This window comes from Dipteris shenzhenensis, chromosome 20 (assembly GCF_047967505.1).
Source record: "Dipteris shenzhenensis isolate YYH24624 ecotype China chromosome 20, Dip_SZ_1.0, whole genome shotgun sequence".
NCBI lineage: Eukaryota > Viridiplantae > Streptophyta > Polypodiopsida > Gleicheniales > Dipteridaceae > Dipteris > Dipteris shenzhenensis.
The window spans coordinates 19,449,198-19,467,932 of record NC_141615.1 but is presented as its reverse complement, the minus strand read 5'-3'; the positions used below and the strand labels follow the sequence as shown (position 1 = coordinate 19,467,932).

The 18,735-nt window shown below is 38.7% G+C and overlaps 1 protein-coding gene across 1 annotated transcript; it reads left to right on the top strand.

Annotated features, from left to right (window-relative positions):
* Positions 1–15,680: 15,680 nt before the first annotated feature.
* Positions 15,681–17,399, top strand: LOC147889386 (cytochrome P450 71AU50-like). Its single transcript, XM_087391246.1, has 2 exons — positions 15,681–16,613; positions 16,752–17,399. The coding sequence occupies exons 1-2, from the start codon at positions 15,681–15,683 to the stop codon at positions 17,397–17,399; spliced, it is 1,581 nt and encodes a 526-aa protein (XP_087247372.1).
* Positions 17,400–18,735: the final 1,336 nt, after the last annotated feature.

Below are 18,735 nucleotides of genomic sequence, written 5' to 3'. Positions count from 1 at the left end.
AAATTGAATCAGCTTAATTGAACTTTGAAAAAATCCTTAAGTTTGTATAGGAAAAGGGGTATTTTTATCCAAATAGGTAAGGGGCCTTTAAAATACCCCTTGAACACACATTGTATCTAGGGTCTCTAAATAGTGCACCCCCTAGGATCAAAAGTTATGGCTCCTAGAAGTAGAGCCAAACTTTGATCACAAGAGAGTGGTCAAAACAATGATGTGGATGGAGGGTGATGTGGCATTGTGGGTCACATGCTGATTACCAAAGTGTGCTTGTGTGGCACTAATGACATGGCATGCTGATGTGGGCATGTTAACATGGCACTACCACATGTCATGATGACAAGGCAAAGATATTGAGGTGTCAGTTGCTGATGTAGCAAGCTGATATGTGTCTATTGATGTGGCAGTCGAGTGATATAGCACTGCCATGTGGCCAAGTGAACTGGCAAGAGGAGGATTATTACTGATGTGGTAGCCTTGTTGAGCTAGCAAAAAAGGATGATATGACACTTGATATGCTAATGACATGTCAATCTGTCGGTGTCAATGACATGCTAGGTATGCAGTGCCATTTTAGATAAAATTGTGACAATGATGATGTGGCAATGTGCGTGAGCTGTCAAAATGCATATTTGAGTTACTTGAGGTAGATTGAGCTATGTTTGGAGGAGTGGCATTGTGGCTCATTGGAGGCGGCTTGCTATGCGCTATTGGCTAGTGGCATCGGAGTGTGTGGTTGCTCATCTTAGCTCATTGCCTAGAGTTTGTGTGCTGTAGAATCTCTTGGTGGCAAAGAAGCTACTTTACACTGGTTGTTTGAAGGAGGTGTTGCTTGTTGTGTTGCAAAGAACTTGCTATTTGTTGGAGGGCACTGGTGATCAATGCGCTTGAGGCTTGAGCTCATGAAGAGATGAATATGCCTCACGAAGGAGGGCTTGTTGCCTTGATGGAGCAAGGGCTTCTGCTCTCTCTCATGAAAACTCTCTCACATAAAGAATGGACCTTGTGGATCTCTCACTCAGAAATGGAGGGTGCCTTGCATAAGGAGGGCTTGGTGCCTTGACATGAGGCAAGGTCTTGTCACTCATGAAGGGAGTGGAAGCACCATTGGCTCTGATACCACGATAAAGTGGAGAGAGAGAGAGAGAGAGAGAGAGAGAGAGAGAGAGAGAGAGAGAGAGAGAGAGGAGCGCACATGATATAGCTACCTATACACTATGTTGTATTGAACGTAATCATGAATATATCTATGAGAACCCCTTAGGTTTAGGGATAGGGTTTGGGTTAGGGTTTCCCCCTAATGCCCTTAAGGTATGGTGCAATTTACACCATCCTCAACACCTTTGACACAATAAGAAAGATCATGGGATAGATGTGTATGTTACAAGCCAAATCATGAAGCTATTTGGGACTACTATGAGTTTTGGAAACTAAAATATTTCTCTTTCATGCCAAAAGGATTTTAGGAAGAGAAGAGGAGATAAATGGTACAATATCCAAACAACAATGGAAGACACATGTGCAACATTTATAGAGGAAGAAGCAATGACATTAAAAACACGTCCTCATAGAGTAACTAGTAGGCCTCACGGATAGGAAGAACATGAGTTGTGGCCTCAAAACTGGTGGGAGCATTCTAGGTAGTAGAGCTGGTGGAAATGTGATTAATGGTCTGAAAGCTAATGGGAGCTTTCTAGCTAGCAACATCAGGGCATTCGAGTGACCACTAGGTTTGCCTTGTGTCTTCCCAAACTTTATAATGCAACTAAGGATTCATTGATTGATACCTCTACTAAAACCTTGGGCGTTTCATGCCTAAGAGACCATACTCTGTAACTTGAAAAATGGGTTGAGAATTGAGAAAGGTAGTAACTTAGGCCAACTAGCTACAAAGAGGGAAACAAAACTATGTTGTTTTCCTCTAAACCAACCACAAAATGACTTGGGTGCACAACATCTAGAGGACCAATGTGACTCCGGTTATGATTGGCCATTGAGGGGAAGTAATGAAGCTTGATGTGAGGTGCCTATGGGCATTAATAGAACACAAGAAAAGGAGAGACTATCAAACCAAAAAATTATCATTCCAATGAATCTGTTATTTTAAGTTTTTTTAGCATAATAACATGAGAGCTTCTTTAAAAACAATGACCTCTAAATGATATGGACGAGACACAAGAAGTATGACAAGTACATCATACACATGCTTGACATAATGCAAGTTAATACATAGTCAGAGTCTCCAATCCTTTTGTTATTATTTTGGCCCCTTACATATTGTTTTCTTTTCTTTTCATTTATATCATTGTGAACTTATAGACAAAGGAGGGAGGGGAGAGAGAGAGAGAGAGAGACATCTAGAGTAGAAGTGATATAATCTTCTCCAATGTGTTTACTAAGGTTGTGTTGGATGCTATTTTGCATTTTTCAATAGGTCATTGGCCATGTTTACAATGCAAGCATCGTAAAATGATATCTTTTTCTTGAAACTCTCCCTAGTTAGCTAGCTTGCATGCGTTGATTTTGATAAGTTTGTCCAAGTGTGTATGTTTCATCATTAGTCTTGAGTACCTCCAATAATTACTCAAATAAATGGTATCTAAGTTTATTTTGGAGCTAACAAAAAAGTAGTTACAAGACACAAAGGCAGTAGTCATATAGATATCATTAACATTGTATTCATTAATTTTGGACTGGTGCACTCTCCAAATTTATTTTATAATAGAACTTGGATGAAAAAAAATCACTTTTTGAAAAATATACTGAAACAAGAAAGTAAGTTTTGTGAAGCTTTAAAATTTTGAAATTATGAAAATGAAATTTAACATAACATTACATCCCAAAGTAGAGCTACATCAAAAGCACTTCTAAAATGTCAAGAAAATTTTGTAATGGTGTTAAAAAACTTCTTGCAAGAGGAAAAACGATATTTTAAATCCATGGAAAAACTCCTCTTCTTCATTATAGCTACTAGAAGATATGCATATTGGCGCTCTCTATCTCAAAAGCAATTGAGTCTTGTGCTTTGCACATCTCTTCATGAGTAATAAAATCATAAAGCAAGAAAAGATGCAAGGAATCTAAGATTCTTGCTTGAAAGGTTCTTTGTCAATTCCTTAAGACTTGTTCTTCATCTCAAGAAAATCACCCATAACGAGCGCTATGATGAGAAAGGTCAACCAAATATGATATTAACACTTCTCTTGCTGATAATAAAGCTCTTATTTCTTGTATGCTTGCACTTACTTTCTCCATCTCCTCCTTCTCGTGGCTCTTCTGAAGAGCAAACTCATATTTCTCATCTTCTATCAATGGTACTCATTGTCTTTTTCTTCCCGGTTGATGTGCTTTGTTCTCAGCAAATTAAGACAAACTAGAACTTATTAATTGTTCCACTATTGTCACAACTTTGAAAAAATCCATTGGTATGCAGATAGCTCAAAGATGAGAGTAGGAGAAGACAAGATGGAAGAAGGTTCTGAGAGAAGGCAAGATGAAAGAAGCAAGGAGAGAAACAATGCTTAAGCAAGGAGAAGGCAAGATGCAAGAAGGAGAGATGAAGTGCTTAAGCAATGGCTAAAGTCATAGAATACTAATGAGAGAAGGCATGATGGTAGAAAGAATGAGAGACAAAGTGCTTAAGCAATGGCTAGGGTGGGAGAATAGTGATGAGAGAGCAAGACTATGCTTTGCAATGTAGAGAGGTAGAAGGCAAGATGGAAGAAGAAATGAGAGCAGAAGTGCTTAAAAAATAAGGAGGGTGTGATAATGGTGTACTCATAAGTGCTTTAAAAATGAGGAGGGTGGTAGTATGGCATACTCAATAGTCTAAAGTGTTGCAACTCTAAAAAAGTGAGTGAAAGATTTGAAATAAAGTGATTGGGATAGGCTTGATATAATTAACAGTTTCTTATTATGAAACATTTAATACGATAACAAATAAATTAAATTGAAATATTCCACATAAAGTGGAAGTTGAAGATATTGAAGGGATAAGGTTGATATCATTATTATATTCCCAACATCAGACATTTAATACAATTAAGAAAGTTACAAATTTCCACTACACATTTTAAAAACTACATGAGACATTGAACATATAACTAAACAATACTCATGGAATAAACAACATCAGCATATTATCCTCATGCATTTGCATTATATATGAAACATCATGAGAACATGATCCTAATTCATTTAGACATTTAACATAATTAAAATATTATTACACATTTCATATAACTAAAGAACTAGAGCACATGAAAAACACATCATGGGAACATGAAATATTATTGTATTTACATTGAATGTGTTTTTTCTCAAGGAATTTTAGCTACTTTAGATTACTACCATCTATATTACTTATCCTAGAGGCTATGATGTTGTAGGTGTAGACTGCATCCCCCCTTCCTCCATTGGAGGCTATGATGCTATGGGTGTAGACTGCATCCCCCCTTCCTCCATTGGAGGTTGCGATGTTGTGGGTGTATGCTACATCTCCTCTTATTCCATTGGAGTCTGTGATGCCGTTGGTGTAAAATGCATCCCCCCTTTCTCCATTGGAGGCTGTGATGATGTTGGTATACACTCCATCTCCTCTTCTTCCATTCAAGGAGGCTGTGATGCCTGGTGGTGTAGAGTGGATCTTCTTTGCTTCAGTTGCACGGTCCTCCCCAATTATGGCAATTAGGTCTTGAACGGTCTCACCCCTAAATGCTAGTAGTTCCACCTTCATATATGCTAACATTGAGGGATGAGGGCTAAGCTCAAATATTTGATTGAGGAGAAACATGTAGTTGTAGCACACTCTCGACCCACAGCTACTGTTGTGACTCAAGAGTTTTTTTGCTCAACTATGAAATCCATTTTTTTCTAGAAAGTCATCTTTAAATGCAGATAGCAACTTTCTTGACACCAACCTATGCATCATGACATAATATAGAAATGAATGTGTGCATTGTACAGTATACATAACATGGGAGTATTTACATATTAAGTGTGCACTTATGCTATGATCATGCCATGATAGCCTGCAAGTGAATTGGCAAAATATAACATGCCTGGGTTTCAAGGTTAAAAACCAAAAAAATCCAATGTAACATGCATGACCATTTATGAACAATTATTATTTAATGCAAAGTTGTCAATGCAAGAATAAAAACAAGTTTGCGATGATACTTATGCCTTGTAATACACCTTGAAAAATAACTCGTAAGTCATTTACATTTACAAGTTGTAACCATGCATGAACATCCTCTATGTCCTTTTCCTTATCGCTAACTATATCAGACAGGAGGGAATCAAGCATATATACATGCTTTGCACTGCTAAGGGAAAATTGAGATATAACCATACTGGACCAAAAAATAAACGAATGTTAGCTCATTACATTTAGTGAAATACTGACGTCAAACACCAAGAGAAAGTCTGTGTCGACGAACCGGAGTATGGCCATCATCACTTTATCATTAACCTCTCATTAACCTCTCTCATGGGGTTAGAGAGGATCTACATCTCACCTATGTTAGGTGGGGAGTACTAACGCCATTGTGCAATGACAAACATAATGTCAAATGGGCTTCCCATTTTCTCTAACGCAATCGAATTGGCTGAATTGATCTAAGTGATAGTCAAACTTCTATCCTTTTCTTTCCTTCTCTCTTCCTCTGGTGTAGTAGTGAAGGAGGTAGTAATAATTGATTCTCGATTTGATGGAGAATTGTAAAGGTGTAAGAGAGACTAAAATGGATATATAGTCTAAAATTTCCAAGGACTCTTTTATAGTCTCTTGAAGAAGCCTAAATTTTTTTTGCAATTGTAGTTTTGCAATAATTTATTTATCCTCGTCCTCGTCCTTGTCCTCATCCACCTACAAACTGATAGAAAGTTTTATGAAATTAAAAATTTTATATTAATCATCCTTGTATAATTCAAGAGATAGCAAAACTATAATATAAGTAAAAGTTTTCATAGCCGTATTTGCTTTCGTGGTCTTTCTTCGGATCCCTGTGATGCATCATCACCCTCTTCATAATCATCCTCATTCTTGCCTTCCTCTCCACCTTCTTCATCAACCTCTACCCCATCATGATCAGCAACACCCACCTTGAGTCCACCATCCTTACCCCCTCATCATCGTGAACGCCCACCTTGAGTCCTTCACCATCCTCTGACTCCTCATCATTACCATCGCCTTGCAATGCTTTAGCAAATCAGGTTGTCACATGAGCGAGCATTTTAAACTGTGGCATGCATGTTGCATTCTCAATAATATTTGTGTTACATCTTTAATATATCAAAAACTCACATAGATACCCCATTTGGCATAGGATGACCTCCCATCCTAGCGATAGAAAACATTCCATCATATCCAACAGAAGACCACCACTTTTGCATGGGCTTACATGGACATCCAGTCTTGGATTTTTTTAGTATGTTTTTTTAAGAAAAGAATATTTTTTTTAATTTTAAAATGCTTTTGGACGTTCAAAATGCAAAAAATGCATTTTTAAAAATTGGTCAATGGGCATCGATTGACTGGGAAAATACCGCATGATTTATCATAACATTGTTTGGTATTACTTTCAAAATACCATGCAGTGTAGCATAACACCACATGGTAAAAAGACACCACACGGTGAAAATTTTTACCATGCAGTATCATAGGAATGAACCGCTCGATGCGAGACAATACCATGTGGTATCAAGTACACCGACCGATGTATTGTTACACCAGCCAATGTATTTGGTCATTGGCTGATTATACCGGTCAGAGTAGTGTTGCATAAGTCGGTGTAGTCAGTCGAGGCATGTGGCATGCATGCGTTGGCTGAATACGTCGATCAGTGTAGCGTCATACCAGCCAGTAAGTTCTCAGTCGGGGTCTATAAAAGGCGGGGATCCTGTCATTTTAATTCACTTTTCCCACAATTTCCCATTAAGTTCCATAGTTTTCCGTAGTATTCCAGAGTTTCCCGCCATCCTGTTCTACTGAGCTTCTAGCCTTGCTTTTTTTTTCAGTCAAGGCCGAGTGATGGTTCACTTCGACCAACCAGATTCATCTCGCCCCTACTAAGAGAGGGAAAGAGAGAGAGAGAGAGGGAAACAAAGAGAGGGCAAGCAAGAGAGGAATATGTGTGATGCTTATGTTTTCTTGCTTATGTGTGTGTGCATGTATGATTTCTATCACTTGGGGTCAGATGATGACTCGCTTCGGCCGGTTGGATTCATCTCGCCTCGAGTGACATTCTATTAGGTAGTATCATGATCAAGGCTAGGTGATGGCTCGCTTGGCCAGCTAGATTCACCTTGCTTTGGTCTAGTATCATATATTCATATATATTGTATATAGATGTCAATAGAGCTGGTTATTGTCCGGATGATAGCTCGCTTTGGCCGACTAAATTCATCTCGATGATGACCTTCCCAACGAGCTCAAGATGTGTGATCACACAATTGCTAATCTAGATCATCTTGGTTCATTGAATTGTGATTGCTATTATATGTTTTATTGTTTCATCTTTTATAGCCTATCCTCCTTCGATAAGGTTCCTTGGACCAATTATGGCCTTGCACCTCGATTGCTTGTATGAGCCATGCTATTGCTTGTAGGGTCCACGCTAGGAATTCATGTTAGCATGTGTGCGTAGATATCAATTTTGTTTTCTAAAGAAATTGTGTTGCACGTGTTCTATGTGTTTTTACGTACAATTTGATTTTCGTTTTCATCGTATCATAGTAGCAAAGATTGTTGTGTTGATTACGTGATTTTTTTGCTTTTGTTTTTGTTAATGATTGTTGAGTGTTAATGTAATGCATTAGAATTGGGCCTTGGCGTGTGAATTACTTAATTGCTTTTGGGTTGGTTTTCATATGTACACATCATCATGGTAGCAGAACAGGTCAAGTGCTTACATAATGATTGTTGTGTGAATTATATCTATACCTCTGCTTTCCTCATGGCAGCCACCCCTTCAAAAAGAGAGAGAGACACTTGGAGAATCGAGTTGCAATACCTTGTCCACAGGGTGTGCGTTCGACATATTATTACATTGAGTGAGGAGCAAATAAGAGAGATTCCTCATACCAAGTCTAAGCTAGATGAAATGCAACAGCACATATTTGCTCAATTTGAATGTAGCTGGATGACGCGCGGAGAGGTGGAGTGGACAGAGGAGAAAGAGGTTGTACTGAACTTTCTACCTAGAGTGTTGGGTGATATAGTTGTTCAATGAGAAATGGTAAAGTAGTCAGAGCCCTTGACAAATGCAGCAAGGACAAATCTAGATAGGTGGCTCATAGAATGGGAAAAATCCCACATTGCCATTCATAGAAAAAACCAAAAGGAGAAAGGGGTAGTCGGTAGACTATCGAATATTGCCATCATGCAAAATTATACCCAGATTGCTAGTGGTTCTTGAGATTGCAATACTATTGCCACGATCAACACCTCATTTGCAAACATTGGCTTTGAAAGTGCTATCCCAGCCTTGCAACAATTCATCGAGTGAACAAAATAGGAGTAATTACAAGTTTGTACATTCCATCACAAGAAATCGCTTGAAGACAGAAAGAGAGCTCTCAGGGAATTATCCACTTTTTGAAATAGGGAAGGGTTCTTCTTTGTGGATTAGAGTGAGTCGGCTTGTGCCAGTGCTTCCATCTACTGAGCATGTCCAGAGGTCAAGTAGTCATAGGAGGTCTCTAGGATTGTCGTAGCTTGTACTACTACTATCAGCAGCAGCTATATTTGGCTTTGGTGGAGGTTGAAGGTCACATCCCTCACTGCCTTCTCTTGAGCTTGGAGAGCTTGGTTCATGTGCACTTCTTCAACCTCTTTCTCATCTATTTGTGCCCAAAGTGCCCTAACCTCTATGGTGATTCCCTGGAATTGGTCTTTGATTGCTGTTGCAGTCTATCTTTCCAATTCTCATGCATGTTCCTCCTTGGCCAAGCTACTGAATAGCTTTGACATTTGGAGCATGTCTAACTTACATATTTTGGGTGAACTGCTCAGGCTTTTGATCCAAGTGGTTGATCCAAGTGGAATTTGGAGGAGCTGTAAAAATGAAAAATGATTGGTAGATCGTGCTGTATGCACTAAGCTTCTTACATCTACACTCTAGCTTATGAAAAAGTCAACATCATCCAATCCACATCATCAAAACCACCTCTTGATCCATTGCAGTGATCCAACACATAAAAATGAGCGAACTAAAATTCATTTTGCTACATTTTTCGCTTTGATGTGTAGTATAGCTATATACTAGCACATCCATAGAGGAGATTAAACTCCACCAGGCCAAGTAATCCATTGCCATATCACCCGACTAGCTCTCACATCAGTCCATTCGGTCTTATCATCGGTATTAACACTCACACATCTAACACCAGCTCATTACTCTTGGAATTTGGCAGTTCATCACGCTTTGTGATACTTGGTGGAGTTATCCTCTTTGGATTAGGATTGTTGCATTCATCTTGCACACACACTATGCCACCCATGTAAAGTCACACATTGTTGACTATTGTTTGGCATTGGTTCTTTCATGCATATACATCAGCCTTGTATAGCCTCTTGGCTACATGCAACACTTACTACAAGCTTGATCCTTGGCAGACAGTTGTTTCTTCCATCACATGACTTGGTTCAGAGTTTGACAGATTTAGCATAAGCCCTCAATATAGCAATTTCAGCATAAGACCCCGATTGCCAGCTTTTATACATTGTTATCATGGGTAGATACTCTTGTGGGTACACAGGTGAGCCTCTAGCACAAAGCACCAGACCGCCACCAGCAAGGAGTTATTCAAATCACACAGTTGATGATGTACCAGTCATGACTCTGAATGAGGTCCATGAGTGGAAAGAGAACCTACTTTGACCATTCATTGCCACAGGGTATGTACCAAGTTATGATGCAAACTCGAGTTTCGTTGGTCTTGAGAGATTAGATGCAAATGTTCCACATGTTAGCATGGATCAGCTTCCACTTTCTAAACATGCACATTTCTTGGTAAGCCCTCAACATGAGGCACATTTGATGGTAATCTCTTAGCATGAGATAGTCCCATCTACATCAGCACACAGTGATGTACAATAATCATATTCATGCATGAATCCTACTCCATCTACTCTTACACTAGATGCAGATACATAACATGAGTTCAGTTATGATTATAGGTAAGTCCTCAGTATGAGGCACTCTTATCTTTGTAGCATGTAGTAATACATGCCACAATGCATTTTGCCCTTAAATGATTTCATTCCAGCATCCACCATTGGTGCTTTCACCTTTGACATGGAGCATATCACATATTTGGACATGGTTTCCACGAGCAATTTGGATCAACAGATCAGTCTTCAGGACATTATAGCATTGGATCAGTCACGTCGTATTGCATCATGCTTGGATCCATTATCGCCACCTTCGATCAATAGATCGTTCCTCAGCATGAGGACATTTGTGCATCAATGCCTACCACAGTGTAGTGGATATCATCATGTTTAGCTATAGTGCAACTTGGGGAACCTCATTGTTTTAGAATGCACTTACGGCTGTAGCATATAGTCCTTACTTGGTGGAACATTAGTAGTCCTTACTTAATGGAACATTAGTAGTTGGATGTAGGACTTCATATCAGTCCCTACATCAGCATTTGGCACCTCATATGCCTCAAGGATATCTTATGTTTTCTCAGTTCTCTTTCAAGCTTCTAGGCCTTTACACTGTTAGCTCCACCTTGAGCCTTTGACAGATGCTACATCCTATGCCGACGGATTGTTATCCATGCACATATCAGATGATCTTTAGCTCATGACAATTGAGCATACAGGTTGGATATGTTCCTATACTTGAGGGGGTCACTATGTATAAACCTCGTATAAACCATGCATATCACGTCCGTTCAAGGCCTATATCTAAAACACCTTATCTGCTGTAAATCTATCATCAATAAAACACACCCTTTTTCTATTCAATCTGTGAATACCCCCTCTACTGTAGCATGCCTCACATATTGTTGTAAGTTCTTTTGGGTTGGTGAAACCCTTGTTTGTCACAACCTACCAAATCACATCTTCATAAATACGTTGACTAGCTTCACATCTGGATGCCTCTTCTACAGAGTAGCTGCATAGCCCACGATGACATATGACATGTTCATCTTTCACATGTTTGGAATGTAGCCATACGACCAGTCTTTGATCCATTTGGACGTCTTTGATCCATTTGGACTTTACTTTATGCATATTTCATTCCTCTTCCCTTCAGCCTATTTATTCCCAAAGGTGAAGGATGACCCACAACTTAAGAGCGGGAAATGCACATTTATGTACAAGATCATAAGTTGCACTCATTGTATCGGCCTTCCATATGTGCTCACACACACACATACTACTTTGATTCTTTTCAATTTTCTTTACAGTTTTGGATGCTATCATATGACCAAACAAAATCCACAAAAAGGTCTTGTACATGCACCTTATGGGGGTGTTGAGGATGGCGTATATTGCATCATACCTCAAGGGCATTAGGGGCAAATTATAACCCCAACCCTAAGGGGTTCTGATGTATATATTTATGATTATGTTTAATACAATGTAGTGTAAAAGTAGCTATATTGTGTGCACCTCTCTCTCTCTCTCTCTCTCTCTCTCTCTCTCTCTCTCTCTCCCCACTTTATCAAGGGATGACTTTGTAGAGACATACAAAAGGAAATTTGCATGAGTGACAATGCAGTAAAGTTCAGATGTCATATGATGAAAACACCACTGATCTAGAGAAGAGGTACAATATTCTTAGAGGCACTTTCTTGGATGTGTTGTTACAGTAGCTCTTTCTCTTTTTTGTTGAAGTACCTTTCGTTTGAGTTCCACATTTCTTCCTTCTTCAATGTAGGGCACCTCAAAGTGTTTGCCTCCTTCATTTCACATTATACTTATTGCAATTGGAAATGATATATACTATTATGAAATGGAGCTAACATATAAAAATGACCAAGGGCATATTTTTAAACCATGTATCTTAGCTTATATTGATCATTAATCCCTCTAAGTTGTCCTATAGTCCCTCTGAATAGCCATCTTGTCCTCCTATTTTCTCTCCCTCATGACCATTGCCCTTTCTCTATTGGATCTTCCTATGCTATGGGGATAGTAGATGGGAATGACTTGTGAGCTTAGTGAAGATCGAGTGAAGGTCTTTGGTATGGGAATATCTTAAGGAAATATTTTGGATTCAAGGTGATTGGTGGTCTTGGCACCTTTGTCAAGTTATGGAATTTCCAAGTGTACAATGCCAATAAACAGAAGACAAGTTAACCAACTCTTAATAATCTCATGTATGGTCAAGTATGGTGATATATTTTCATCAGCCATTATCAATCAATTTGTATCTCCTTGATATGCTCATTAGTTATTTGATTTTGTGCTATATGAATGCATGTTTGCATGCTTCTTTTAATTACAATTAAATGTATTCCTTATGATTGGTATACACTAGTCTATATATTCTACATGTGCAGACCCTTATCTAATGCTATGGGAATTAAAAAAGAAATGAGCTAAGTGAAGATCGGGTTTTCTTTGATATGAGGCACTTACATCTATAACCTTGACCTATTCTATGCTATGACAATTTTTGAAGTCTAATGTGTTCATTATAAACATAAGAAAAACAAATGAACTCTTCTTATCTAATAAGTATGGTCAAGCAATATGTCATTTGCTAAATTTTGAGATAGCACAATATAACCCTACCATGGATGATACATTAAGATAAAAAAGAATGACTATTGTAAGCCTTATGTATGTGGTTAATTTTTCTAGAAATATATAAGACAAATGTCAAGTTTGTAATCGATTGCTTATGGAACAAGTGATGTATGAAGGTGGATTAGTGATAGTTACTGACTAGCATAATTCATCAATACAAGAGTAGTGGTAGTTGACATGGATGATGAGAATGCAAGGGCCCAAGATTTGAGATGGTTCCATAGAGTGTAGATGTCTAATATATAGCTGTAAATACTACAACTCTGGCTCTTGAGATGAAGTGGCAAATTTTGACAAACGTCTTATATATACTCATCTTATACAACTAAAATTGTCTGAACTTACTGTGCATTAAAATGTCTTCCTTATTGCCTTGACTATATGATTCATTATTTTTGTTCACTTTCTAATTATATTCCAAAAGATTAGTATATGGTAAAAGAGTTATTGTGCAAATTCCATATTTGTAACCTTTTGCATAATTACTCATTTCCTTGTGTAAGGATTAGTTACTCATTTCCTTTTGCCTGGCTACTCAATCTTTTTATTCATGTCCACTACTTTGTCTTACATTTCTCTTTCCTTATTTTCCATATTTTGCACGCGTTGTACCAAATTGTGGTGTATCTATCAAAAGAAATTTAAAGATGAGACAATTCCAAAAATAATATTCAAAAAAAAGCTATGCTGTTTTCCTTCTTCATAGACAAAATATTTTTTATAGTGGACACATTAACATAGAGGGGGATAATCTTGAACTTACAAATTATAGAGAGTTAATTTTCATGACTTTTATGAATTATAACTTTCCATAGATGGTAAAAGGGGGTAAAAGGCCTCATATGGAAATAGCTAACATGTGTCAGCTTTTAAATTAGGAACATTTTCCATCTTTCAATGTGTATCTACAAGATGGGTAGGTGAGTAATGGATAGTGTACTTTATATATTTCAAGGTGCACCTACAATAGGGGTAGGTGAGATATTGATAGATTGCATATATTTTTAAGTAGTAGATTAATGAAATAAAAGGTAGGGTGGGGGTCATAAATTATTATAAGTGGAAGGTCTGCTTCTAAAATACAAAATGTATATAATGGGTCCTTGGTAGTTGTGCTAGTGCTCATCAGGGAAAAATTTTTAGCAATCTAGTCCACTTGATCCATAAAAATAGGATTAACTGACAATGACAACTTAAATGATAACCAAATCTCCACTGTAAGCTTTTAGGTGAACTTGCTCAAGGATTGGCAATATGCATGTTAAATGTTAGCTTCTCCTTTTGTCACAATATGTTTTCATAGGGACATAGAAGAGCGGGATATGCTATGGACTTGGAGTAGGCAAGTATGGGGTTGTAGGTGAAAGTATCCCATTGTTTCCCTTATTACCCAAGGGTTTGGGTTTTACAGAAGGAATATATACATGAGTCCTTTAGTTGTCAATTGATACTTCACATTTTTAATAGCAGTGTCCACTACCTTTGTAGCTAGAACAACAAAATTTCATGGGACATCGAGAGATCAAGAGCATGTGAACTAATATCCAAGTTTTTTAAAAATAAATTAAAGGAAAGTGGAACTAGAAATGAAAGAGGGGAACCATGGGATGCCATTCTCAAATTGAAATCCATTAAAGAGGGGAACCATGGGATTGCCATTCTCAAATTATATAATATGTGAAATCCATTATGAAGATCACAAATAACATGACATATGTCATGCCATGTCATGCCACACGTGGCATGACATGTGGGTGCACAAGGGCTCAAATTTTCACTTGATGGCACAATGTTGCTTGCCTAAAAACCTCCAACTAAGATTTTCAAATTTCTAGGGAAAATGTTTATTTATGAATGCCAAGTCCAACCAATCAATCCATCTATAGGATGTCAAATCAAAGATCTAAATTTTGAGAGTGGCATAAAGTGGTCATGTGCTCCCTTGCTACCTTTAATGCACTTGGAGGAGTAGGTGGTCTCTGTGTTTTCAAACAAAATACAAAAACTTCTACATTCTCTTTCAAGGAATCATACAAAGTACTCAAACAATAGATAAAATAAAAATTAATTATTGAAAGGGGTGCAAAAGAAAGTGCCCATTCTCTTATTTTTAAAACAAGGGAGTGCACATATATTCCATTTATACCCAATTTCCAAGAGCATCACATCCTTTCAACTATACAAATCACCTTTCATGACATGTAGACAGTGCACTACACACATTTAATATTGAAAGACAAGTATAATCTCTGTCAAATGATGCGGGGTCGAAGAAGAATGCATAGTTTGTGTGGACAGAGTGCTCTAGGGGCTACGCCATAAAATATGGGACCAAAGGTGCAAGTATGATACACTACTCTGTTGATGAAGAGGCTCGTAAATGTGACAAGGTATAGGAAATTGGGGGGGTCACTCATAAATGTGTAAGCATAGCATGTGGGTTCAACAGAAGGAATTTTTTAAATTTCATTTTTACACTTTTTTCACATACAGAAGGGTATCACATAAAGTGCACCTAAAAAAGTTGCTACCTGCCTAAAACGCCATGAGATTCTTCCATTGATTCCATTCCGCTACCACTCCTCTCCATGAGTAGCTTGTGTGATCGCCTGAGCTGCAATTATTTTTAGCTCTACTAGGCGATTTATGGTAATGCATTTGGGATAAGTTTCTCATTGGCCAAGATTGACTCTTGTATTACCTATACCTTTTCAACTTGTAAGACCAAAACATAACTAAAAGAGTGAAAATTTTTAAGGGTTTTTGAAATTGCAAAAACAAACCTCTCAATAAATTTGAAACTTTGAAGTTCTCATTGTACACGTGGCGGAGGTCAAATTTGAATAGGTCAAATTTGCATTTTGTTTATTTCGGTGTGATGCGTGCATTATATACCTACGAGAGCTTCATGTCGGCTGTGATGGAGAACTTCATTGTGGCTCCCATGGCGTTAGCTTGCTCTTCTTCTTGGCCTGCTTTGTTGCTAGCTGCTGCGTTGCTTCTTAGCTCTATTTTTGCGATTATTGGGCGTCGTCACAAGCATGGCAACCTTCCGAAAGGACCGCCCCCTTTCCCTATCATCGGAAATCTTCACCTCCTACGAAACCAGTGGCATGCTCCTCTCTCTCAGCTTTCACAAAAATATGGCCCTATCCTCTTGCTACGACTCGGCTTGCAACCTGTCGTGCTTGTGTCTTCCCCCACACTTGCCAAAGAAGTCTTCGTTACGCAGGATCACTTGTTTGCACAACGGCCTCATGGGGAAGCAGTGAAACGCCTCTTTTATGGAGGCACAACCCTTGGCACCATGCCTAATGGGCCGCACTGGCGTGATATGCGTAAATTTTATCTCCTTGAGCTGCTTAATCCCAAAAGACTTCAGGCTTTGAAAGGTATAAGGGATCAAGAGGTCGCTTCCATGCTGTCGGCTATTGCACAGCAGTGTAAAGATGGCCAGGTGGTGAACTTATCCCAACATATTGCACGGATTCCTCTTAACATCTTACTTCGAATGGTGATGACCAGGATCTCCATCGGACAAGGAGCAGATTTAGCCAACGATTTGAGACGAAAGACTGGTGAGTTGCATGATCTATGGGTAGCTCGCACTATTGGGGATTACATTCCCTATCTTAAGTGGATGGATTGGAGAATCCACAAACGCATGGATCTGTTGCACAAATCCATCGATTTGATTATCGAAGAGGTCATCATGCAACGCCGGAATCATAAACAAGAAAATCCGGGCGAGGCCGTAGAAGATTTTCTAGATCTTTTGCTATCCAAGACATTCAATGACAGAGGACCTCTTACCGATCCTCAGATCAAGGGAGTCATTCAGGTGAATCTATGACCAAGCCTTTCGCTCTAATCGCTTTCTCCTCGACGTTTTGGATGTTGAATGTGGATGGGAGAAACACCAACGTTGTGCACTTTTGGTTTGCAGAAGCTGATGAGTTGCATGTTTTCGTTACTTCAGGATGTACTTGCTGCGGGTTCCGACGTAACAACGGGTTCATTGGAGTGGGCAATGACAGAAATCATGTGCAAACCTCCCGTTCTGCAGAAACTGCGAGAAGAACTCGACTCGGTCGTGGGTGGCAATCGCCGTGTCGATGAGTCTGACCTTCGTAACTTAAGTTACCTGCAAGCTGTAGTGAAGGAGGTCTATCGCCTCCATCCACCGGCACCAGTGATTGCTCGTCAGGCGCCAGCTGACCAAGTTTGCACGATAGGGGGATACACGGTACCCAAGAATGCGTCGGTGCTGGTGAACGTAAGGGCGATCGGGAGGGATGCGGGGTTATGGGAGGAACCCGAGAAGTTCAAACCAGAAAGGTTTGTGGGAAGCAGCATGGATGTGCGAGGCTTCGACATGGAGTTGCTACCATTTGGAGCAGGGAGGCGAGCGTGTGTGGGGATGAACTTGGGGCTGGCGATGGTGGAGGTGGCGATGGCGAGCTTAGTGCAGGCGTTCGATTGGAGTTTGAGCATCGAGGGCAGTGCAGATGTACCATTGAAGGGCAGTGGCGTCTTTCTTCGCAAGGCACAGCCTTTGATGGCCTTTGCTAAACCCCGCATGTCCTTGTCTAATAGCTTCCCAAGAGTTTGCAAGCTCCAAAGTTGAAGCCCTCCTCCCACCCCAAGTTCCACTCTAGTTAAAGCTTTGGTTCATGTTGTGTGGTGTGTGTGTGTGTTGGATTCCTTGGTCTAATAGCTTCCCAGAGTTTGCAAGCTCCCACCCCAAGTTGAAGCCCTCCTCCCACCCCAAGTTCCACTCTAGTTGAAGCTTTGGTTTATGTTGTGTGGTGTGTGTGTGTTGGATTCCTAAGAATTGCTTACATGAGCATGGTTTCTACGAAGTACCCCCCCCTCTCTCTCTCTCTCTCTCTCCCCCAAAGCAAGTTCCACTTGACTTCCCACTGCAAGTTCCACTCCCCAAACCACATTTGAGTGATCCTCGTTCAATACGCCTTCAACTGAAGCCTTCTCAAAGGGAGAACAAACACGTTATAATGACAAAATAACAGTGCAAAAGGACAACTAAATAAGATGTGAACAAGGAGGGTTCACTGTGTGTTTGAAGTTTGCTATTGCTTGTTATCTACATTAGTGGGAAACCTCTGGCAAGCCACAAAGTAAAGCTTTCCTATTAATTATGTGATAATTTTTTAAAGAAATAGCCATTGATCTTAAATTACCAAACATAACAAATCTCATATTGTTTAATTCATTTAAAGCCATAAAATATCAAAGATAGCAAGTGATTTCAAAACTATGATTAAAAAACTTTTTAATTTGGAAATGATTTATTTTTTAATAAATGGGATGGAAAGCGTTTCTCTTCATGGCACTCAAATAATGGAAAAATAATAGAAATTTAAAGTACCTGTTGCTATTGAGTTGCAGCATCCTATTGCACTGGAGTTATGCAACGTCCACTTTTCTTCATAATAGAAGTTAAAATTCATTTTTCAACATTCCTAGGACTTTAACTTGGTAGTTCTCTTTGCCTTATCATTTTTTCTATTTTTTAAAAAATTGTGTTAGGCCACAATATATTAAAGAATTAAAAATCTTTTTTTTTGGAAAATAAATAAAAATGATTAGATATATTGTTGTCAATAGATTTAATAAGAAAATGACAAAGCTTTTCCAAGTAAATGATTGTATCTTTTTTTTTTTCAAAAATGAAACATAAAACCACTGTTTCATTTTGTCAATTCATCAATCTTACTCTTAATATCATTTAGTCTACAATTTTGTTCTTGGATCAATTTGTAGTAAGCAATGATTTGCTTCAAAAAATTATAGATTTTATCATGTAATTTCTTTGATTTTTAAAAAAATCTTGAATTAACATATCTTATAAAATGAGCTTGATTCTCAAGCTTGTCAACCTTGTCTTGCAGATCCACCGGTTTTCTGTCTCATTTGCTCTTTGAACTGCCAAAGTACCTAAA

Bases quoted from the DNA above. Each gene is read 5' to 3' on its own strand.
- LOC147889386 (XM_087391246.1), top strand. From the start codon at position 15,681: ATGTCGGCTGTGATGGAGAACTTCATTGTGGCTCCCATGGCGTTAGCT. The intron at 16,614-16,751 runs GTGAATCTATGA...TCGTTACTTCAG, and splicing joins AGATCAAGGGAGTCATTCAG to GATGTACTTGCTGCGGGTTC.